Below are 25,780 nucleotides of genomic sequence, written 5' to 3'. Positions count from 1 at the left end.
ATTTAAATAAATTATAATTTAGAATATAATATACGCAATTATTATTATTACGTGGTATAACGAATAATTATTGAACGCAAATTAATTGAACGAGTATTCTAAATTAGAAATACAAATCGTGTTTGCGATAATTGTAATCGCGTTGCCTGCAAATGCCAATATGGCAATATTATAATATTATATATTATAAAATGTACATAGAAGTGAAGAATGACTTATTTAATGATTTATTATTGCTTGTTTATAACTATAGTTATAGCTGTGTTATATTAATTATGTTAATATATTCGACAATTTGAAATTAATGGATGTGCGAACACAAGATCACGTATTAATTTATTACACTATAATATAATGTTATATATATATTATATAGTAATTTAGTTACTAGTGATATAAAATAATATGGTATTTTAATTAAATGTATTCAAGTCATTGTTGAAACTGTTATTTGAATTGAAATAATGCCTACATTTTCATATATTTCTATAATATAAAATAGCTGCACAACAATTGTACACTATAATACACCGATAAAGGTATGCGTATATGCGTGTATGCGTTTATTTTATGTATACTCGTGGTATAATGTATTATGAATATATACTAAATTATATACATATATATTGTGTACATACATGATGCGACATTTTTTCTAAGTTAACCGCAATAATATTCATTAACATATTTTCAAGAACATAAAGGATTTATAGGTTTTGCGCTTATGTATATATTATATGCATTCATTAAAAATTCCTATTTTGAATTTGAAATTTAAATTTATGTTTATCAAATGAAATCGAAGTGTTTAATACGTCATATATTAGAACGTAGGTACACTGGTCCTGGGTATACATAATGGCTGTACCTATACATTATTATGTTGAAAATAAGAACAAACAGCGTTGCATGTGCAGGGACACAACGTGTAAAATAAAATAGTTTGTTGTAGATTTTGACACGCGTAATATTGGGTGCATATTGTATGCTATGATGAAACATCGACCGAGGTATCATGAGTATTCTTTTGAACAACGAAATCGTGGATGTAACGAAAGTATATTCCGTAGAAATTTAAAATCATTCGAATCGTCTACGGTTTTATGATTGTGTCACGCTCGCGGTCAAAAAATCACTGCATCCAAGTTGGATTCACGGTTCTATATAGTAGATTTCTTTCTGGTATATAGTATGATAATTGATAAATGAAATTGTATTTTACTATAGGATAAAAAACTGTAATAAACAAAAAAAGTGTATTCTTATAAAACATATATAAACTATTAAAGAAAACCACTAGGTATTCAATATAATATAGTCTTTAAACGAATACATTTTTTTTCACGCTTAATTAATCTTGATAATAAATGTTGACATATGGGTCAGTATAAGCCAGTTATTAAGATTAAAAAAAAATACCACCAACACCGGATGATTTGTTTTGCAGTAATTCTATTGAAATAAGATATTAACATAATTAAATGAGATATCAATCAATGGGGAAAGGTCTTGCAGCTTGTCTTATAATCCTTAGGTTTTATACTTGAGATTGCCATTCACGTAAATTTGCTTCTGCATATTTTATATTGTTATGAAAACACGAAATACATTTTCGTTTAGTGTAAAATCGTTGACGACCACCGGGTTGGGCATAACGATCACGTATATAGTTTGTACACTTATAATAAGGTCATGCACAGCGTTTGCATCCATATGTCCATATGAAATGACCGCCTGCAGCGGCGACCACAAACTTACACCATTAAATCTCGATCTCGGTATCCAAATCTGTGGTATACGCACCGCAAAAACATTAAATATCGTTAATGTTTTGTAAAAGAATCGTCTTCGCGCGTAAAGTGATGATATTATAGTGGCAGTAGCTCCTAAGTAGGATACTCGATGAGCCACGTGCTGTGTATTATAATTATTGTCGTCGTCGTCATCATCGTTGTTGCGAGTGTTGTGAACACACTGGAGGACTTGTTGACGGAGACTAATATCCCCATGTATACCGCCGCGGTGTCGTCGTGGAGCGGTTTTCCGGTGTCGGCCGGCAAACGATATTAATAACGAACACAACTACACGTCGACACACGCATGGGCTGTGATTTGAATAAATGTCAGAATATTACAATAATCAACGGACAGCAGATCGGTGTGCCGGGTTGGGCGCGAGTGTCGTCGTACCTTTTATAATAATAATATTACTATATATTACAGTACGCATAAATGATATCTCTCCCGGTGAGGTTAAATATAATTTATCATAGACGTTACAGCGTTGTGTGTGTGTGTGTAATGATGATAATAGTAAACGAAAAGGTTATAAGGACGTAAAATATATACATAGCATATTATATATATATATATAGATATATATACGTCATAATAATAATATGCGTACAGAAATAATAATAACAATATTTTTTAATAAAAGGAGTGCGCCGCGCACAGGACACAGCTAGCGGTGGCGACGGCGGCTGCCCACGCGGTCGCGGCTCATCGTGTGCGCCTATATATAATAATACATATTTTATATATACATTATGCTATATATACGTATATCCATTGTTGTTGTCATCGTACAGACCATCTTCTTCGGGTCGTGATAAACGCTTGGGTGGTGACAGGAGGGGCGGAGGGGGAGGTTTCCTGATTTCTAAACAATAATCGCGGGAAATCGTCGTCGACTCTTCGTATAACGGCCCACAAACACGGCCGACCACCACCGCTTCCGGTCGCACTTGCCATCGTCGTCATCGACGTCACCCCTGGGGGGCGCGCACTCTGCACGGGCTGCAACTTTTTTCCATGTATCCATAATACAATATATTATACACATGACGTAAGTACTACGATTCTCGCGTATATTTCCGTGAGTTTAGCCGACGTCGACTAGGATATATTTTACGACTATAAGTCTATAATAATCTTACCGTGATTCTCAGCCGAATTCGACACGACGGGTACAATGTTATTATTGTACTTTCAAAAGGTATTATTACCCGTGGCTACTATTCCGCCGTACATGCCAAACAAGAGTTTCCGCGATTTTACGATGAATTCTCATTCAAATTTTACGCGTTCGCACGTATATCAAATTTTTCTGCGTTAAATTGCTATGAAATGTTTTGTTTTATTTTTATTTTTTATACAAATAAATCAAATTATCTGTGACTTACTCAGCTGCATATAATAATATATAAACCGTGATGTTGGACGTTAGAATCGTAGACTATCCACGAAAGTTATAAGATTCTTCTGGTGTATTTTTATTAAACCATTTGTAGACACGAATTGTTTGATCAAAAATTGTTTCTTATCATTAGGTTTGCATATTTTTACATATCTCTGCAGGTCTTACTATTGTATACTGTATGTTATTTTCTTCAAATCTTCTTACATATTTTTATGGCATTTTTGAACTAATTGGAAGTCGTAACTCGTAATACTTTAGGTTTGGCCACTAGTTTTAATTTTTTTTTCTTGACGTTGATTCAAATTCGATTTTATCTCCGAAGACAAATGTTAGTTATTGGAAATTATAGGTACTATCAGCAATAATACGCTTGTTGATGAATAACAATGCTCATAAAAAATATTACGCGTACCCACATAGATAACAGTAAGTACCCGAATACTAATACGCACTGTCGTTATTATTATTTTAAAGACAAAAAAATACTTTAAATAATTCAATACTATATATTAATTAAAATGACCTCAACCGATAGTCTTGACAAATTTCTGATTATTTTATCAATAAAAAAATTAATTTTACTAATTTTTGCATGTTTAACAATTTTTTATTACATTAAATTCACAGCCCTGAATATAACTAAATTATCATAATATTATTTAAATACCGTTTATAATTGTATTTTTTGTTTTTATGGGGATCAGCTCTATTTCACGGTTCATTTGTCGTTCAATATAATTACATACTGCGTACAGGGGCATTGGCGCGCATGATTTTTCCGAAACGGATTCGCGGCCAAATGTTTTACACGAAGATGTACTTATAAAAAAAACATGAAACACCTATCATCGCTATTAAAATAACAGCTGCGGATTATCCGGCTTGTCGTGCAGTATATATATACGTATACATCCGGTCGATTTACGGTATTTAAAACGTAAACCATTAAAGTTACGCACCCGAAACGGAAAGGAAAAAACAGCGCTTTATGCTAAACGCCCGCAAACAAGTACGGCACAATTCTATAAAATAAAAATTGTAATTGTATCATTATTGTAGGTAATAATATTTTTACTCTCTGTGTGTGATCTATGCGTATGTTTAGACATTTCGTCTTGATAACGGGACGGGCAATATAATATTGCATTTCGCTTTTTTCGGTACAACGTCACCGCGAGATGTCGTCGCGATGATCTTAAACGGTCCACAAGCTTGTAATATATTATAAATCATCGTCGTAAAACTCAATGAACACGATCGGTGTAATAATCGACTGAATTCATTATTGCTAGACAATAGATGAATTATTTCGTGTTGTTTGCAGACATCTAATCTGATTGCGGCATTCGTGCAGTATACATGCATAATATTATAATAATATGTATATAATCTGATTGCAAGCAGTTATTCGAATAGAAGACTTTTATGAACGGCTGGTATATATACTTAACAATAATTATGTATGTATATTGTTTTATGCGTGTGCCTGGAAGTGTGCACGTTTTTTTTTTTTTTTGTCCAACCTTATACAATATAGTGGTGTCTAGTAAAATTTAAATCGACATGATGTGAACAACATAATTTGAGACGGATATAAGACTATCTATTGACTTTTTGAAATATTTTACTATAGTTATGTGCGTGTTATAGGTTGTAACCATTAATAATATAACATATTGTTTCGAAAATTAATAAATTTTGTATTTATATTTAAAAAAAAATTAATTATAAATGTGTATGATTAAGAAGCGTGTTTACAATATATAGTTTGTTAATTGTGTTCGGTATACTAATTGCAATAAGTGTAATAATTGCAATTTAATACATATTGTAAATCGTTTATTATGTATAGACGTATATTATAATATTATCATATTCGTTTTAATTACCATATTACGGCGATGAGCGTCGACAAAGAAAACGGCTGACGACGATAAAGTCGGCTGTACGAGTATATAGAATGATATATAGTATTACACTCCAACTGTTGCAATAATATTATTTGTTAATTGTTATCGTCATGATACATAATTATTCTAACTGCACGATACTACAGGTTTTTTTTTACTCGTTTCAACTGATAATCAATGTTAAAAACAAAAAAACTCGTACGAGAATTTAGTATGATATTCGTACAATATATTATATCGTGGTATAATTGCAGTACCTATAGGTGCATACTGCATGAGTATACGAAATAATGCGTTTCGATAAAATATCATTAGATTTTGTTCGCGTGCGGGTGCAGCGTGTGCAGTAACTGCAGTTAAGCTACGCGATTTAACTACACGTCTGGATGAAAACTAAAAGCCGTTTTAAACGACGATCGTCGCAAGATATAATAATATAATATATAAAAGCAATAATAATAATAAAAATAACTCCGAACGCAAATCGGCGGCGGCGGTAGCGGTGGCGGCGATGGTGGACTCAGTAATTGCATCTTTGGTCCTCCATGCACGTCGTGTATTAAAATCATTAAAAAAAAAAACCGCAAATAAATATTTCTCCTTGCTCGTCCTCGCACGACTCTCCGCCGTATATTACCGTCCTCGGGACGCCGTACGACTCCGAGGGCGCGAGTTCTACATCTCCGCGAGAATTTTACGATAATATATACTATCCTTATTATTATTATTACGGTCTGTGCGCGGCACTGAAAGTGTACACTAAAGTTCGAGTGTATACGGACGCCGCCGCCGGCACGTAATTACCGACGTTTGGCCGCGCCGCCGGAGATACAGATCTGCGCGGGGCCGTGTTACGCGCTCACAACGCCGCCACCGCGTTATATATATTATTATTGTATATCGGTACTTATATATCTACGCGTGTGTCAGTGTGTATGTTTGTACGTGTGTGTGTGTGTGTGTGATATAGGCGCGCACACGATAATAATATAATGCGCAGACGCCGCCGCCGCCACCGCCGTACGACGGGGTTGTCAATTAAAATCGGATTTTTTTTCTCCTATTTTTTATTATTTTTATAAAACGGGCGGTGAGTGGTGACCGGGATCGTGTGATCGGCGAAAAATGCACGTGCTCTCGCGCGGGAAAGAGAGAGAGTGTAATATAATAAAATAATATTATAGTCTGTGCGGCACACAATAAGGCTCGCCGCGGCCGACTCTTGTGTCGGGGTGAAACGATATATTATAATGATTCAGTCGACAATTACTCGTATATCGAACAGACGGACGGGAAAAGTTTGAAAAAAAAATAAACACATCGCGTTCGGAGTGTTTGGACTGGCGTCGAGGAATGAATCTACAAAAAAATATATACATATTATATTCATCAGTGTGCGCTGCAGCGTAGTATATACGTTTATGTGCAATATATGCAAATCCCGCGGTCGCATTGTGTTTCCAAGTGTGTATAATATATTATGTTATTATCGGGACAGAACTGTGTACATCACAACTTTGCAGTCCCCTTCGATCATGATATAATACGTATATCGTGGCTCGAGGTCGTAAAATATTTAGTCCAATTTATTGCAGGCCGACAGCCGACGCGCACGGTGCGATTTCTTAAGATCACACACACTATTGCGATTATACCGCGAGCACCTCATCGTTTTTATATTATATCCGTGAAGCGGTAACGTTTGTGGATACTTAACGCCATTTTATATTATAATATATTACGCGAGTACGGACTTATGAACAGTTATCTATGGTATGCTTGTATACATATTATCAGATATCATTAAATATTGCATTGTATAAGTATTTGTACGGGCATTTTTCGACTTCATACTGTGACTTCAATAATTCGATCTCCGCCATGAAGTGGCAACGCAAAAATTGAACGACTCCTAGGTACCTACTTAAAATAATACAATAGTATATTTTTTAGGGCTGATATAGTGAAAGTTACTCCAACAATAGTATTTGTACGGTAATCCAAGGATCTTATAATGACTACAATGTGCATTTCAAGTAATAAAATGCATTTGAATATCATATATGCATTTTTATGTAATAATGTATTATACGTGATCTTTCAAAGTAAAAACATACAAATAATTATTCAAAACTAATTCTTTTTATAACAAATATTATAAAATATAATAAATAATAATAACATTAAACATATTGATTAAATATAAGTATATAATTTAAATTAACTATAATAGTTTATTCATTATTCTATGTTGAAATACAATTAATCAATATTAGTTTAGTAGTTCGACAAATGATAACAACAGCAAATAAATAATAACTTATCATCGAAAAAAAATTATAATAGACGTGCAAAGAAAACTATTTGTATTGCTTATTAAACCATTTGACAATCTACAATATTATAAATTATCGCTATTTAAATTATTATTTGAATGCACCCGGTATGCTGTAAATATTGTTTTTAATCTTTTAAATTCACTTCATATAATTTTCGAATACACCACATAGCGACCATAGTGTGTTTTAAGAAAGGAAATAAATGTTTTATAAAAATATTATTTATAACGCTTAAAACACAAAAAAGTACAAAAACGATATATTATAGTGAGTAGTAACTATATAAACAGGCGTTTATTTAATTGGGTTATTTATTTATTATTTTTTTCTTTTTTTACTCGATGATATAGATAAACTTTGTGCGTAGGATTGCATTGTGTAGAGTTTATAGAATATAATATTATATATTATTATTATGATTTACATATTTAAATGACTCGAAAGTGTATAAACCGTACCGTAGATATTTGATTATTCTGAAAGGGATGGTATTGTACAATATAATTACGATTATAATACAGTCAATTCAAATCCATCGTACGAACAATATAATATTTTTCGTCCTGACCGTCGTTATAACGTTTAATATAGTCCTCGAGAGATTCAATCAAAGCATAGTATACATCGTAATAATATTTCGTTTTCTTTTTTATTCTGTCGTATTGTACGTTTTATTATTGAGTATTACATTTTACATTATACACGATGCAGGGCCACAGAGGTCACCAATTAACCAATTAATATTTTTTGGAGACCTCTTTAAGAGTTTAGTCAAAATAAATGCTATCAAAATTTAATGTAGGTACAAGTTGAATCGAAGAAAAAACAAACTAAAAAAATAAAATAATAACTAATTAATATCTCATTTAATTCACCACATAAAATTATTACTTTAAAAAATCCGCCCATAGTCCACTATTTAGTGACTGTTACACGACCAACGTTTCTAGCGACATCACCTGTGGTGCGTTTCCGAGTGAGATAAATTTATAAATTAACAAATGTACGTTATTTCGTTATATAGCAAATTCCTATAATACTACTACACTAAACATATTATGTAAACGGTAATATAAAATTGTGAGTTCCTTCACGAAATTAAAAATAAATGTAAATACACACAAATTCTTACTGATTACCAGAGAAAATAATATATTAGGTACGTAAAATATTTTACAGACAAATTCACTTCCTACCTTAATCGTAGACATATAAAGACTGACAAATTGTATGTAATTGATGTGGTTAAGGTTTTTTTTTTTGCTACTTGCTATTTCGAGTGTTTTTTATTACAATGATAGAATAAGACTTATGAAAGGTTTGACATATTTTTTGTAGAATGTAGGATGCAACCATCTTTCACTTAAATATACTTGTGAATTTTTAAAAAAAGAATGTTAAAAAAGATTCAATAACTTTATGTGTCCCATAGACACAAGAGGGGGAATCGTTTTTGATTAAAACAAAGCTTTTCTTTTTCGGTCATTCTGTAGTAAAAATTAATGTAAAGTTATATAGTGAGATTTAAAAGTTCAGAATCGTCGAAACAAAAACTCTATCATCAATATTATAAAATATTAAAATTATAATATGAGTATAAAATCTATTAAACGCATGAGCTACGAGTATTATAATAAAAAAATTTAATATATCTATTATACAATACTTTATTAAATTAAAATGTTTCATATATAAATTAATTGGTTATTAATGAAAATAAAATTGACTCTTATTCTCATACTGATCTATAAAATGTTGAATTTATTATATTTTAAATTTATCTCGGTTTTTTATTATTATAAACATTATGAATTTGAAACAAAAGAAACATAATTAAATTTTATGTATCACATATTTTGTTTTTTTTATTATTTAAATTTTTTTCATTGGTGGCCAAAACAGTGTATTTTGTGAAAACAGTTAATAACGGAAAAGGGTCTTGCAAGTAGGTTATCGTGATTGATAAGGTGATGAGGTGTCCGTGTAATAACAATAATAATAATGCGTCACATTATCAACGGCAGCGGTTTATATGCATTCGTCGCGATTTGTTTATTCTTCGAAATGATTAACAATCCTAAGGCTATAAGGTGTAGACACGCGCAGTCTCGATTGTTGTAACATAATAATATAATTCCGGAGAATTTTACCGCGTATAATATATGTTGATGATAAAAAAAAATGTGAGAGTGGACGTGTTATGATGCGTTTTTTTTTTTTAAACAAATCAGTATCACTGTTAATTTTTACCACTTACGCACGTTTGGGAGATTCGATCGATCTACGAACAAGGATATTTATGATATTATTATACATCATTGACATTCATGTTGTTATTAAACGGCTATACTATTTATACTTATCCAAGTGTCAAATGATACAACATTTCGTGTGATCTTGTATTTTTAAATAACATTTGAAATAATTACAGTTTACGACGCTAGATAACTAGTAGGTACACCTATTGCAACCAACAGAAAATTAAAACATCCTAGTAAATACCTACGTTCAATTAATAAGTTCTATAATTTTGGTCATGTGATTCCGAATCGTTTCGATTATCCGATATTGTCCGGATAAAATTCGTTTCGGTTTCGACGGTTCCACGATAGACAAAATGTCGATTCTGCTTCAATCTGAATCAGCTGCGTAGTGTGCGACAACCTTCCTTCATAATTATAACGCGATACGTATCGTTTACATATTTTCGTTCGCGCGTACGAAAACATGACATACCGTGATTGCTTTTTGTCGGCCGTTCTGGTCTCCGCGATATCATGTGATACGCGCTCGAACGGTGTACGCTGTCGGATGGACTCGACGACAACACGGCGCTCAGCATGCGTCCTCCGCGCCGGGTGGTCGGTCCCTACATCACACACACAATATAATAATATATTAATATATATAAAACAGGTGAGGTGTATGTGTGTATGTGTATGTAATGGGTATTGACACGCGGCTCTAGCCCGAAAACCATTCCGTCGATGATGGGCTTTTTTTCTTTTATACCATTAAACGCCGCCGCATTGTGTTTAAACAACATTTTTTTTTGTTCTCACCGAAGACGCGTACAATCATAATAAAAATTATAAGATTGTAATGGGTATTACATAATATTATTATCGTAAATCGTTATGTTGTTTGCAAACGCCGTACAACAACAACTATATAACAATAACAACAATAATAATATAAACGTTGTATGCGTCTTATTGTAAACCTATTACCTACCTATAGTTGAACTTGAACGCGTTATTTTATAATTTCTCACCCGGTAGACGTAGATCGACGAATACTCGTGTACAGGCGTTGTGTGGTATATGAGATTTCGGACTCACGGAAACGTGGTCAGAGGTCGATAAGAATTTCGACGATTTCACAGGTAATAAGCCAAAACTCAAAATTTAAATTTGAAATGGTACAAGATAATGTAATTTGCGTCCTCAAACTCATGTATAATGAGTAATGACATTATAATAACGATTTCAGAGTAGGCATTTCTGCTTTTATTTGGACCGGTGTAATATTATATAATTTAAATATATTATTAAACGCGTTAAAGTCGAGTATAAACAATATTTTCGTATTATAATATCAAACAGTCTTGTATGCGATTTATGAGTCCGGCGGAAACGCAGATTTGACGAGCGACGCTCTCCTCGGCTCATTAAAACCATCTGTTCCGGCGCGTCGTCTGTTCCGATTTTTCGCGATTTACGCGTACCGCACACGCATCGATTTTATTTACCCCGACGACGCGGCAACGACCAATCAAACGCTCAACGGAGGCCAATTAAACGAGCACGTCACGTATAGGTTAAACGATGACTGCGCGACGACGACGACGTCCAATTATTCGATATTATTATTATTGTTGTTCGTCGGCGAAATATCGTTTGCAAATATATATATATATATATATATGTATACACACACGCAACTACGTCGTCCTTGGCCGGTCGAGCAATAATTTCAGAAACAAACGACCGACGTTCCGGGGCCACACAGTGCGCTCGCGGCGAGCTGCCGTTCAATATAATACCTACATATACTCATTGGTACGACTTACAGCTACACGCGTTATAGCCCGTACATAATATCATACCGTGTTCAGACTGTTCATAGCGCATATTGTATTTGCCGAAATCGTCGCGCGAAACGATAGAAAGGAGATGACTTTTCGACGTCTATGCTTGTCGCCTTGGTGACGATAAAACACGGGTAGTATCACGATAACTGCAGAGTCTCAGTCCCTCCTGGTCGGCTGACTCGACTGCAGCAGCAGCGCAAACGTCCGGCGACACACGTGTACGCTACGCGCGACGTAATACTATTTATATGCAGTATAATGCAGAGCGTTTTGTTATATTTATGAGGATATTATTTGGACGAAATAACGACGAGAAATCCGTCGACGGGTAGGCAAATCTTACTACCTTCAACCCCTACGGCACCCGACTTGCAACAGAGTACAGCCTCCCGCGGATGGCACCTGCACATGCAGACGACCGTCGGACTTTACTCGCGAGCGCCGCCGAGTCATCGTCGTGTAATAATGTTAAACTTCGTACTCATAACGCATATAATATATATTATTGCCTATACCTATCGAAACTCGAGAGGAGTATCCAAATACACCGCGTGACGACGAGGACGATAAACGCCTTGTTTGGTCGGTTCGATCATATATATATAAATATATATTTATATAGGCATCCCACGGTGTCCATTATTAATGATCCGCGCCGGGCGTCCGTCACATATCACACACGCGCATACACTTCACACCTATCCGCCATCATCGTGGTCGTCTGTAAGTATATAATATACGCCAGTCATTAAACCCATCTTCCGAGCGGCCCGGTGCGCACATATAGGTAATATACGGTATAATATTGTAGACGTTATATCATATATTATATCGTTATAAATGTTAGGTATACGAAATATTAATTCTATATACAGTATTATTATATATACCAATAAAGTAGAATTTTTTTTTCCTTCACCCGTTTCGATCTCTCAAATCAATTTGTTCAATAATAATTATCGAGGAATTCGTATCGATCATCGCCGCAACAGTATAATATTATAACGCCGCGTCCCGACCGACACCCACAACGCTCGTCTAACCCCGTTAGTGACCTGTGACCGGCTTGTTCCTTTTATATGATATTTTTTTTCCTCTCGTCTTGTTTTACCATACTAATTCACAGTGACGACCGAAACCGCCACAACAGTTTTGTTTTTCGTGTAGTCGATGATGGCGAAAAAAAAATGTACCCACACTCGACGACCCACAGAAATTCGCAACGTGTTGCAAACGGTATATTTCATTTTTTATCTTAGTGTTTCGTTCTGCTCGTTTGCCCGTTATTTATTTTTATTTTACGCCATTACTATCGATGTACCAAATAACCACGCACTAATAAAGTTCATGCTATACTACGGTGTTTTACATCTCCATATATTATGTAACGATGTATTGAAAAAAATTTGAATTTGCTCGCTGTATATTATTTTGAATATAGTCAACAAAATAAAATAAAATGATCTACCCTTAAAGGTCAAAAAAACAATAATTTCGCTGTTTTATATTTTCACATTTTCACATTCATTTAAATTTAACACATGAACTATTAAGTAGAAAAAATTATGTTATACTTGTTTATATTTAGTATTTAAAATTGTATAGGAGCAAGTCAACGAACTATGGTTAGATTAAATATTATTGATAATTATTTACATAGCAGTTATTTACTGGTTATCTTTGTTTTCCTGATTGTGGTACCATATAATATTATGTTACCACTCCGACAATGATATTGATAAATACAAATAATAAATGCCTAAATTTTATGAATTATATATTATAATATTATAATAACATATTTGTAAACACGTCTTGAAGTATCGATTCCGACACAGATCGAATGCTAAATTATTATTTTTATATATAAATTATAATTTTATAAATTCTGCGAGGTTTTTGGCTTCAAATTTTTCATGGTGTCATCGTGCCGACATATTATTCTAGAGCGATGTCTTCGTACTCGTCCACGGTCTGTAAGTCTAAATCCACTTCGAAGTCCACACCCATGGCGCAACGGTAAACAGTCAATAGAAAATTAAACGTACACAAAGAACTTTGACACCACAATAATACCTATGATGTATTATATTATTATACAACTGTTAATTCAATACAAATATTAGTAAAAAATATATTTAAAAAACATATTAATATTAAAAAATTCATATCATATAGCGGCTCCTCGTGAAGTCGTGATACATGTAGCGATATAACTTTTTAGAAATTATTTAATCACGACACAGAAATTAACAATATCATAAGAAAATAATTTAGAATTTATTTTACAAATCGTTTCACTATAAAAATTAAAAAAATAAGTTGCACATTTAACCTTTATCTAACCTATTTTGAGACAAAATTTAAACCAAGTGATATTTAAAACTCTCCAAAATATGTACACATTGGGCTTTTTATGCATAACAGAAATCCCTGATCAAATTACATAATTACATAACCTACTAACTGGACTTTAAATTAAAACTATTTGCAATCTTTATTGGCTCTAAATTGTTGGCTCGTGTTGACCTCTAATACTTACTATAGTTTTGATGTAGTACAGTTTCTCAAAACGTTCACTGGAACAAAATACCAAATATCAGTTATTTAAACCTATATAATATGTATATATAGCGCAGTCATCGACACAACGGGGTTGAAGTTAATTTCTATTAAATACTTACAATTGATTGTGAAAATAGTTGTCCGGTGGTACAAATGATAGGGTTGCGACAAACAGTAGATAGCCGTTAGTGAAGTGCACAGAGATTATAGTCGATTGTAAAAAATACCAAAAATTGAAACAAGCAGCGTAGAAGACCACATGCCACTGTCCAAGCATGTCACTGTTTTAATAGGAAAAAAAATACAAAATAATAACACTATACAAACGAGTATAGAAACTATTTTGACACAGTAACATTATATAGTCACTAAGAGGCCACAGATACATAAAACATAGATAAAACTGATAAAAGCAAACGATGTACGAAATACTTAAAATTTAATTTTCCATATTGATGAATGGAAAGTTGCACACTTGCAACTGCGTGTATGTAAAGATATGAAGAAATCTCAAAGTTTACAATAATAATGTCAGTATACAGAGAAACTAACGAATAATCACAACTTAAATAGCATACGTTTCTCGCGCGAGTTTGACAACAAATTATTTCAAAAACGCACTACGACACAATTACGTATATTGAACCATTTGAACCGCATACAAAAAAGCATTGTCAGGTCGGGTCGGTTAGTGACCAGCTCGCGTTTGCAAAAAAGTAAATGAACGACTACGGACCTGAAGTACTTGCTCTGATCGGACTCCTCGGAGACAGAAGATCCGCCGCGGCCGAAAACTAAGAAAAAACTCGTCCACACGACCGAGCTCATGAACAATTCCAATGAGAACTTGAACGGGACGTAACAATTCGTGTTCCAGTACCAGATCTGCTCGTCGATCAGGAACGTCTGGTTAATTTCCCTGGTAAAGTCCTGCACGATAACTACCTCGTTGTACGGGTAACAGTGGTAATTCGACTTAGCTATGGCCAAATAAAACATGACGCCGCTGGCCATGCTCACCGCGGCCGTCAACGCGTGCGCGACCATGTGACTCATTTGCCACACTTTCGGCACCAAATTCGCATCTCTCTGCCGGACGATGACCATTATTTTTGTCCGTTCTTGTTTTTATGTTCTGGTTTCTCATATAGGCATCAGGTTAGGCGTATACATATTATTATTGTGTTATTGTAGATTGTTTATATAAACACGATTCGGTATAATGTTATTATGATTATCTGTTGTCGGGCAAACGGTTGAACGTGTGTGCGCAGGCATAGGCAACACTTTTGGCGGCTGCACCTAAATAATAATATCACATAAAAAACGACGTACACCACTTACTTCTGTTCAGAAAAAAACTGGTTTCAAATCAGTGTAGAGACTATAATAAATAATATAAAATCCTAGATAATTTTACCCGAACAAACTTTATTTATACAATATAACATAATTTAGTAGGACAACAAAACGTATGTGTTTGTCCTCCGAGTGCTCTACATAGCGTTCGTTTTCTTTTTGATTTCCGCGTTTTTATAATATTATGCGCGTTACGTGAATTATAAATAACGTAGGAAGTACCTACTTGTATTATAATATATGCGTAAGAATATTTGTGTCATCGGATTTGCATTTAAGTTTTCTAAAATAGGCGATTCATACATGCATTATATACGCACAACACGTCAGCACACCTGCATTTATTTGAATTCACGTGTCCCGGGGACAAATATATTCCGATGAACTCTACGTGCATTATATAATATTCGTTGAATCTGAAAACTGAATACATGCCGCATAGGATTTTGATTAAGTTGTACAGATAGACGATAATTATTATGGTCTATCCATAGAAAAAAAAAAAATGAAAACTCATTTCGAAATCTTTGTCAGTTACCGTTTGTGATAATTATCGGGAGGCTCATACGGCGGTTTAACGCGCGTCATGCGCAGCGATGAAAGCGGCGCGAGTCCATAAGGGATCCACGGTACCCCGTGGTCTTTTTTTTATTAAGGTTTTTATTTTATAATCTGTTCGCGGCATTAAAAACGAAAAGCAATTAAACGTCGATAGGATTATTTATTGAAATCTCGATTATGGTTTCTAGGTGAATTACTTTTACGAGGCATTATATATCTAGTACGGTATATACCTATACAAATCGTTCGGCTAGAATACACTTTAATTAATTGCTGTAAACATATTTCTATCTTATTATTTATTATTTTATAGGTGTTATTTAAATACATTTTATTTTACTTTACTCTCCTATTTGTTTAATCTGTGTTCTAATAAGTAACGAAAATTATACTAATTTTTCCATCTCATAAATCGTAATAACATTTTGAATAATGCGTTTAACTTAGACGAAGAAAAAAAATTAATATTGAAAAATTAATGTCACACGCAAGTGCCTTTCAATCAGAACGCCTACGAAATCGTCTTACTAGAGTGCGATACGACATCGCGGGAGACACTTCACATAACGTATATTATTTAGCCCCTCTTATAGTCCCACACGCCACCGGAGATTGCAGTGTACCTTGTTGTAACGAATATAATATTATTATCATACGCGCCTTGTACATAATAACGTGATATACAATGTACATTTAATACCCATACTGTATAATATACGCTTAAACCGATCCCCTCGGCTGAATGTTTCTGTTTTCTGTCGCTCTTCACACTCGTTCGCGACAGCGGTCGCGCACGATAATCGTATTATTGTTATTATTATTTTATTATGGTAAACGCGCACGCGGAGACTGCGGACCGGGCAGTGACGGGACGACGATAGATATCACCGACGATAATGATACGTAGGTAATCCGTCCGGTGCTTCTGGATTCGGTTTTTCGATCGGCAGCCGATTAGAATGGAGGTGGTCACAATATAATATGACAAACGAGTGGTGCGCCTATACCGGACTACCGTAATAACAATATTATAATATTGTATCATCAGTGCTGGGACCCAGCAGCGGCCACTGTACAGCAGTTATCCATCAGTCTAATACCACCGCTCCGGATCCGATTTCTCCGATAAGGCGATTATTACAATGACCTTTGAGATTTATTCGAAATGAAGTTTTTTTTCTATTACTTTCGATTCGTATTTTAATGACAGTTGCTTCAGTCGCGGCCAGTGCCGCAAATCGGGTTGGGATAACCGTTTGGAGAAGGGTATTGGGGTGCTAAGCCCCACCTGAAAAAAATACTTCTCGGTGAGCTTCATTAATACTAAATGTAATTTCCCTTACTTTAAACTACAAGATACAACAGTATTTTTAAATAATATAATTTATGTGTTGCCTACGTTACGACATTGGCACCAACGTTCGTCATTGATTTCAATTACCGCGTTAGGTATAATAATATATATCTAATGGTGCATCTCTTGCGGTCTAGACTTATTGGTCTACATTTATAACTAAGAAACGAAATTACGACTAAAATATAATAATATTATCTATATATATAACGTGTGTTATACTTATGTGGTTTTCAACTTTGTCGTATGTATTCAGCAGAACCGCGAACACCTGAAATAATTGTTGTTATCGTTTACCTTTAAACGTATGTATAAACCGCTGATCCGTATGCGTCTCATTAAAACCCAACCACTGCCCTCTAGAAACATCATGTCTAAAACGATAACACCATAACTATGTAATCTGATTTTACGCGAATTGAACGATCTCTATAACGTGACTTGACGCATGTTTCAGGAAAAAAATGGCGAAGTTTGACGCCACAGGACCGTCGGCCGTACGTGGAGGAAGCTGAACGACTGCGGGTAATCCACATGCAAGAACACCCCAACTACAAGTACAGGCCCAGGCGCAGGAAGCACAACAAGCAGCGCGCGGGCTCGCCGACTTCTGTGGTCGGCGTGTCGGCGGCGGCGCAGGGCGGCTCCGGACAATCGCCCACATCCCGTCGCCCGAACTCGGCGGGCCAAGTCAAGTTGGTCCAGTACCCGTCCAGCTCACCGTACCAGAGCTCGTCGTCGTACTCGTCGCCGGCCGTCCACCAGCAGCAACCGTACGCGTACCAGCCGTACAGCCCGTCCAAGACGACGTCGCCTTACTACCCGAACAGCGAGAGCCCATACTCGCCTGTCCGCGTGTCCGAGGTCATCACTCCCGAGTCTTCGCCCACGTGCAGTCCCGATCCGGACAAACCCGCCGGCCCGGCCGCGGCCACCGACGAAACCGGCGGCGGCGGACAGGCCCCGGACGGCGGGATGCTGCAGCAGCGGTCAGCCAGCAAGACGCCCACGCTCCCCACGCCCGAGCTGTCGCCCATGGAACCAGCCACGGGCGCAGGCAAAGACCCACACCACCACTCGCATCACCACCAGCACCACGGCCACCAACACTTGCATCACCCGTACCACCGGTCCGACGTTGTCAAGTACGAACTCGACGACTTTGGCGGCTATTACGGAAGCGGCGGTGGACAGAAACTGCTGAACAACAACAACAACAACCACCATCGACAATTCAACAACAACAACAACAACAACATTCAGACGTCGTCTTATCAACCGGCTCCCGGTTCGATAGCAGCCATGGGAGTGGCCAAGGGCATGGTGATGATGTGCACCAATCAGCGATTGGCGTACGAACACAACAATATAGTGACCGGTACGTTTTACCCGCCGATAGCCACGTCCCAAGACCAGCAGGTTCTGGGACCAAACTCACAACACCATCAACAACAGCAACAACAGCAGCAGCAGCAGCAGCAACAGCAGCAACAGCCGCATTACGCCAACAGGCCGTTCTATTCGACTAGTGGACTTCACGCTGCCGGCACCGCCGTCTATACGAGCAGCCTATCGTCGGCCACGGCCATCACGGCCGGAAGACCTCCGTCTGACGGATACCACGGTAAGTGTGCGCGGACTCCTCGTCAAGTCTACAGGTACTCCGATCAGTATTCGTAGTCAGTATTTCTCACGTTTTTCGTTTTTCGTTTTACAGCCGCTGGAAGTATATTGCAACAGCAACAAGAAGACCACCACCACAACTTGCAGAGCTTGCAACAGCACAGACAACAGTCGACGGGCAACGACTACCACGGTACGGGCAGAGGTAATGGCGGCGAAATCATCGAGATGAGCTTCGAACATCATCAAACGCCCTCGGAAATGCTGTTGGCCAACCTGCAGCGGCCCAGATCTCAGCAGTCCGACGTCGCGGCGGTGGACGCATCGTCGTCCGTCGGAACCAGCTCCGAACTCGATCGGTACTTAAAGTACATGGCCCAACAGCCAGACAACAATCACAACTATCAACAGCAACAGCAGCAACAACACAACATCATGTTTGCCGGAATACAACAATCGCATAACCAACCACAACAACACCACCACCACCACCATCATCTCCAGCAGCAGCAACAGCAGCAGCAGCAGCAACAACAACAGCAGCAACAACAACAGCAACAGTACAGTTCTTACTATGCGCCGGCGGTGGTGCAACACGCCGTGCATCAGGACGTCCACCATCACCACCAACAACACCACGGTCCATCGTATCTGCTCAACAACTGCGGTATAAAAAGCGAGTTCGGTGGTTACTCGTCTCTAGACTGTCTACCGCCACAGCACTATCCCGACGTGCAGAACGTTCCGGCTACAGCAAACATGCAGAGCGTGGCCGCGGCCGCTGCAGCGGCCGCGGGCCAGGTGTTGGCCGCCGGCGGTGGTGGGAAACCGGACGAGGAGTTCAGCGTCATACTCGCGGACGTCCGGAAGACTTGCTACAGCAGTTGAAGTCGTCTGATGATCTGGTTGGCGAGCGTAACGGAAAAAGGAAAGCCGAAGCGATTCGCGGTTTTGGTCCTGGAGACCGCTCTCCGGAAACGCGTTCGAAACCAAACCTTACGCGCTGTAAAATTATTGCGTTCTTCTCGTTGCGATTTTTGTCATAGTTTTCTATTATTAATATTTTATTTATTTTCGTAAACTCGTGCACCGCGCTAGAGGCTGTACATATAACGTCGTGTGTAATGACACATATTTTATTAATGTATAATTGTTTTTGTATATATTCGAAAACCGCATAGGTTTCTGTGATGATTCGCTTTATCTTGGGCGACGCTGTTTTTATTATTATTATTATTTATCCGTGTTTATGTAATATTATATATACATATGTTATCATTATGTAAGAGGACCTATACGTTTTGCAATAAGCGACAAAAAACGTGTTATCATAAACTATATTATATTATTATTAATTAGAGTTAACGTATTATTATTGCTATCAATTATTATTACAGGGTTTGTTATATGTATATGAGATAGATCGTTTTGTGACTAAATATATAATTTATAGACTATTATTAATATTGTACATAAGAACATATCTCTTTACGAATGGGTTAATTTTAAATTCCGTTTTTCAACCGCAGTCTTCCTACGAACGAACAACATTTCTTAAAGTCGTATAATAAATTATACAGGAATCGTGTCACAATAAATATCGATGTGTATATTTATTTCTATGTAACTTATTTCTGCATAAACATATTAACAATTTTCGGTTGTATTGATTATATTTTGTATACTGTTTTTACCATGCTCGTATTTGTTGGTTATATACTATTGTGTGTATACGTCATATTCGCATGTGTTGTAATTATATTTTATTCCGTTATTCAGTGTAATATGTATAATATGTGTATTTTTTTTTTATATTGAATTTTGTAGTACCTAAATATTAATTATACATTAAAATCGCACATTGAAACATTTTATTTTTCATCGTTTTATGTTATATTATTACCGTGTTGTCCTGTACACTCCTTTATAGTCCTATATTACAAATGTAATAATATGTGACGTATTCAACGTATTCTTTGACTATAATGTTTAAATAATATTTTATTTTTACATATTTAATAATGATAATAATATATTATTATTTATAGATATGCGTATGAGTGCATCATCCCTGGCATAACGATTATGATGAGTTTCCTCTATTACTGTTGAGTGTTGCCTAAACGTCGCGTACAATATATTGGGCATACGTAGACTTACAGATGTACGAGATCAACGTAGCTATAGTGTTATATTTTTATTTTATTATTATTATTATTCATAGTTCAGTCCAAAACCACCGTTTTAATGAAGTCTCGCGTAGAAACCAAACTCTTGCACAATGTACATAAATCGTTTAAAAATTCAAGTGTCGACTGTGAGTAAAATTTACTATTTTAAAATTAATATTTTAAGAAAAAAAATAAAATAATAATTAATATACGGATACCTATACATCAAAATTTAAAAACAACTTAATGAAGCTATGACACACGGATGTGTCACTTATTTCTATTCAATTGTCAACTATGCTATCAGTTAAAAATCTAACAACATAAAAAAACAAACGTTCAAACATAGATCTTGCTTTTAAATTAAAAAATTACCCAGATCAGTACTCACTTTGATATTAAAATCCAACAGCACTAAATTGGTCATGAAATTTCTAGTTATGTCGCGTGGCGTAAACGATCCAAGATTATTTTTAAGAAAAAACGATCACGCCTCGTTGAATAGTAGAATAGTCGACGTTTTGTCATTTTTTTTTTCTAAAACGGAAACTATTCGGGTTACATTTCACTTAAGAAAATTATATACTAAATAAATGTGTAACTATTAAACGTTTATAACATTTTTTTTGAATTCATCCAAAACCATTTTTTTTTCATATAGATAAATTCACATTTGGACATATTATGCAATATGTCTGAAGCATCTCATTCAGTAGTGTTGAAAAAGGGTGAGAAAAATTGGCATATTGCAGCGGAACATTTTAATCACGTAAAATTATATGGCGACCCCCGGGGCCTCAGAGGACGTGGCCCGTAAAGAGCAAGCGATAACTCGTATGTTAGGTTTGAAAATCAAAAAAAGGACACATTATAATAATAATTATGTTCGAATTTCACACGTACCTATAGGCTATAATATACATTTATTCCGCATGGCTATATATAGGTAGTTTTATACAATAATATTCGAACGTCGCTGTGGTTCGTAATAATACCTATACGAATCCAGCTTAATACGATGTACCCAACAGTATAACACTACTACGTCAGGCTTTACACGCGCACTTATCGTTATCGTGTCCGTTTTTGATTTATAACAAAATACGTTTCCGGTGACTTGGATGTTATGATTTTTTTTCTCATGTATTCCTTCCAACACCATTCTCGTCCCCGCATCGTCACCGCCCACAACACCTGATATCGTGAACCGAGAGAGACGGACAAGCACTACATCTATAGACATAATATTATGATGAGCGGGAGGGAAATAAATATATTTATATATAAATATGGAGAGAAGGAGAGAGAGAGAGAGATCAATCCACCTCGGCGGGACCGGCTAATAATCTTGGCCCGCGCAACACGCGATAAGATCGTATTAATATAATAAATGATCGTTTAAACATTAAACTAAATATATATACGCACATACATCCGTTTTCGATATCTGGAAGTCCATCGTGTATACCACACACGATCATTATGACCAGACATTTCTGCCCCAATCACATGCTTAATAATAATATTATTATTATTATTATTATTATAATACGACGCGCGCCGTGCTGTATGCTGTTGTTGGTACGTTGTTATAATATTATTATTATACGATGTCGGACGCGCGATGATAATCGAAAAACATTATTAGTTATTATTATTATATTATACTTATTGGTTTTTATATGAGCTATCGTTGAGACGACAACGAGAACGACGATAGAAAAGACAAAAAAATAATTCTCGCGTTCATACTTTGCATCGAGCTATGTGTGTACCGTATAGTTTACACGGTTATTGCATTTACATAAAAAAAAAAAATTGATAAATAAATAAGCGTAGACAATAATAATATTAAGTAGGTATAGGTACATGCATATTATTATAAATTACCAAATAAAATAAAACATAATAAAATGAAGTAACCCTCAGTTTTTTTTTTATTATTATCAAGAATTATTGTTTTAAATAATTATTAAGCTCCTCAAGGATTCAAGTTATAAGTATAATCATATATGATATATATTGATATATCAATAATTTTATGAAATTTAAAAATTCTTATAAAAATTAAAAAGCCATTGAACAAACACTGATACGGTTCTTAATTTTAAGTTTAATTATATCACTCATATATTATAAATATTAAAGCTAACAATAAGTTCTGATTAACGTAATTTCAGGCTATGTGCACGTGAGTTGTAGAGGAAAATAGAAAAATAGTTAGCTCTCTTAAGACGCCCTCTTAATACGATACGATATGGTACTTATGATACTGAAGTTTCGTGTATCATATCATAATGTAAATAATAATATTATTATTTAGGTAAAATATTCGTAACTTAATTTTACAATAAGTTGATACACGCCAAAACATATATACATTTGACGAGTTCCCTATTTATTAATTATTTGCTTTTTTAATAATATTTTAGAAATAAATGTATATTTGATGAAACCATATACTTCAAACGTATTTCCAATGTATGGTCGTAGTAATGGATGTAAATTAATAATTGTGTTAACGACAAAATATAATACTTAACTGATCAGAACTTACATTTTTAGTGGTTTGTATTATCAAAATCAATAATTCGCTCATCTTCTAAAATAGAGCAAATAAGGCTAATGGTATTGATAAAATCGTGGAATTAATTTTGAAGTTCGGTGATACATCTAAATTATAAATTATTAGTAAGTGTTATATTGTCAAGAGCAAAGTTCGAACAACGTCACATATTATGACAATATTAATAAAATAACAATAATGTTTTTTTTGCCAATCGAATATTGTATTGTAAAAAAACACCTAATACAACATATAAAGGTTTGCTTTATATTTACAAAACAAAAAAAAAACAGTGAAATGCTAGTGATACTTGTTGCTATTTATCTCGATGTATGTTTAATTATATTATACATTTTTCTATGGGGAAAAATTGTCATGTAAATTTCAAAACTAAGCTTGAAAATTCATTAGTATGGCGTTTATTATAATCTTAAAAAACAAATGTTGAAACACTTATAATTTAATAGAATAGGGCTAGAAAGTCGTATTTCGTATTTTATTTTCTTAGTCAATTTGTGTGATTTTGAATTTACGAGGGGAAAGAGTATCTTTCGAATTTCAAAACAAAGTTTTTTATGTTTGTGAACATACTTTTTTTGGTATAATAAAAATTATAAAAAAGTTAATTTTGAACGGGCTAGTCCGTCTAGTGACACTTGTTGCGGGCAGTTTCTGTGTATTTTTCATTATACGTGATTTATGAGTGAAGAATTTTTATTTTTTTTTCTATAATCTTTCAACTTTATTTTAATTTTAATTTTAATGTAGTTTTGATACCACTTTATTGGCTATAAATTGCATTAATATAAATGACATTATATACTGTTTTAAGTTTCTGTTTGAGAATCAAATTAAAATCATTAAAAATCGAATTATAATTATAAAATATTTGTTTTTATTCATACAACAGTTACAGGTGTTATATTATTTACACGAGTGTTGAATTATACTATTATGTTTAACCTTCGAAAATGTTCACTTCCCGACTTTTCAGTTCTCACGAAATTCAATATAATTATTAATTAATTCAATAAATTTACAAGACAGTCGATTTATCTTGCGACAAACCAATACCTTTATAGATAAACAATATAATATATATATATATATATTATATATATATTGTATATTATACACTCTATTTGTTTATATCTAAAGTAGTGTAAACTATAAAAATATAAAATACATAAGATAAACGTAGAGTAAATAATCGTAAATTATGTTCGTAAAATAATAAGTATATTATAATAACTAGACCGATGAATCCAATAAAATAACTCGAAATAGTTGGGAAAATATCTGTTTTTAAAAGTGTGGTTATTGAATTGCCTACTTTGTGATTGTTAGGAGTAAAACATGATGCCCACATTATAAACAAAAACCATCGCAGCATTATAATTGAATAAACTTTTCATGTTATTGTTTCTGACGTGAAGATCACCTTTGCTATCGTTTTCCATGTAAGTTAGCAAAGACATTAAACATATATGTATTATATAGTATATACTATGGTATTTTAAATGTTTTGCTTTTCAACTATACGTTATCATTTTGGTCATATTTATTTGTCAAAAACTATGTTTTTTATTAATACTTTTAAACTGGACACGTCACATGCGCACACTCGTTATTATTGAACTCTTTAAAAGGGTTATCGTAATAATACGCACTTTACTTAAGCTATAACCTTGTCTGCTGCACTGTGTGTGTGCGTACTAGTACGATTTCGTTTCGCTTTACCGAATAAAAGTTCTTTATTGAGGTTTTATTTATACGTCGTGGCTCAAAACGAACAACTTAACCAACTCGTATAAATTATGTCATCTTAAAATTTTCAATATTTCAAAAGGTTTAAGTTAAAGGTGGGTAGATGGTTTACAGACAAAATGATATACAGTCATAAAGGCACTAGGTAAAATTACATTTAAAAATATACGTCATGACTTATGATGATTTTATGCTGCACGCTCTGTGTACGCTGTTCGTGCGGTTTGTAATCCGTATTGGTTCCTGACCACAAATCGCCGCAAGCACGCC

General features: G+C 34.8%; 1 protein-coding gene across 1 annotated transcript in view; it reads left to right on the top strand.

Moving 5' to 3' along the window:
• Window positions 1-20,880, top strand: part of LOC132928921 (putative transcription factor SOX-15) — a 79,850-nt gene extending 58,970 nt beyond the window's left edge. The window contains exons 3-4 of the mRNA XM_060993871.1: window positions 17,841-19,007; window positions 19,101-20,880. Coding sequence (XP_060849854.1) covers window positions 17,841-19,007; window positions 19,101-19,894 — 1,961 coding nt within the window. The 3' untranslated portion in view covers window positions 19,895-20,880. The remainder of the gene's footprint in view (window positions 1-17,840; window positions 19,008-19,100) is intronic.
• Window positions 20,881-25,780: the final 4,900 nt, after the last annotated feature.

This window comes from Rhopalosiphum padi, chromosome 4 (genome assembly GCF_020882245.1).
Source record: "Rhopalosiphum padi isolate XX-2018 chromosome 4, ASM2088224v1, whole genome shotgun sequence".
Lineage (NCBI taxonomy): Eukaryota > Metazoa > Arthropoda > Insecta > Hemiptera > Aphididae > Rhopalosiphum > Rhopalosiphum padi.
The sequence above is the reverse complement of the archived record's forward strand: the minus strand, read 5'-3'. Positions and strand labels throughout refer to the sequence as shown.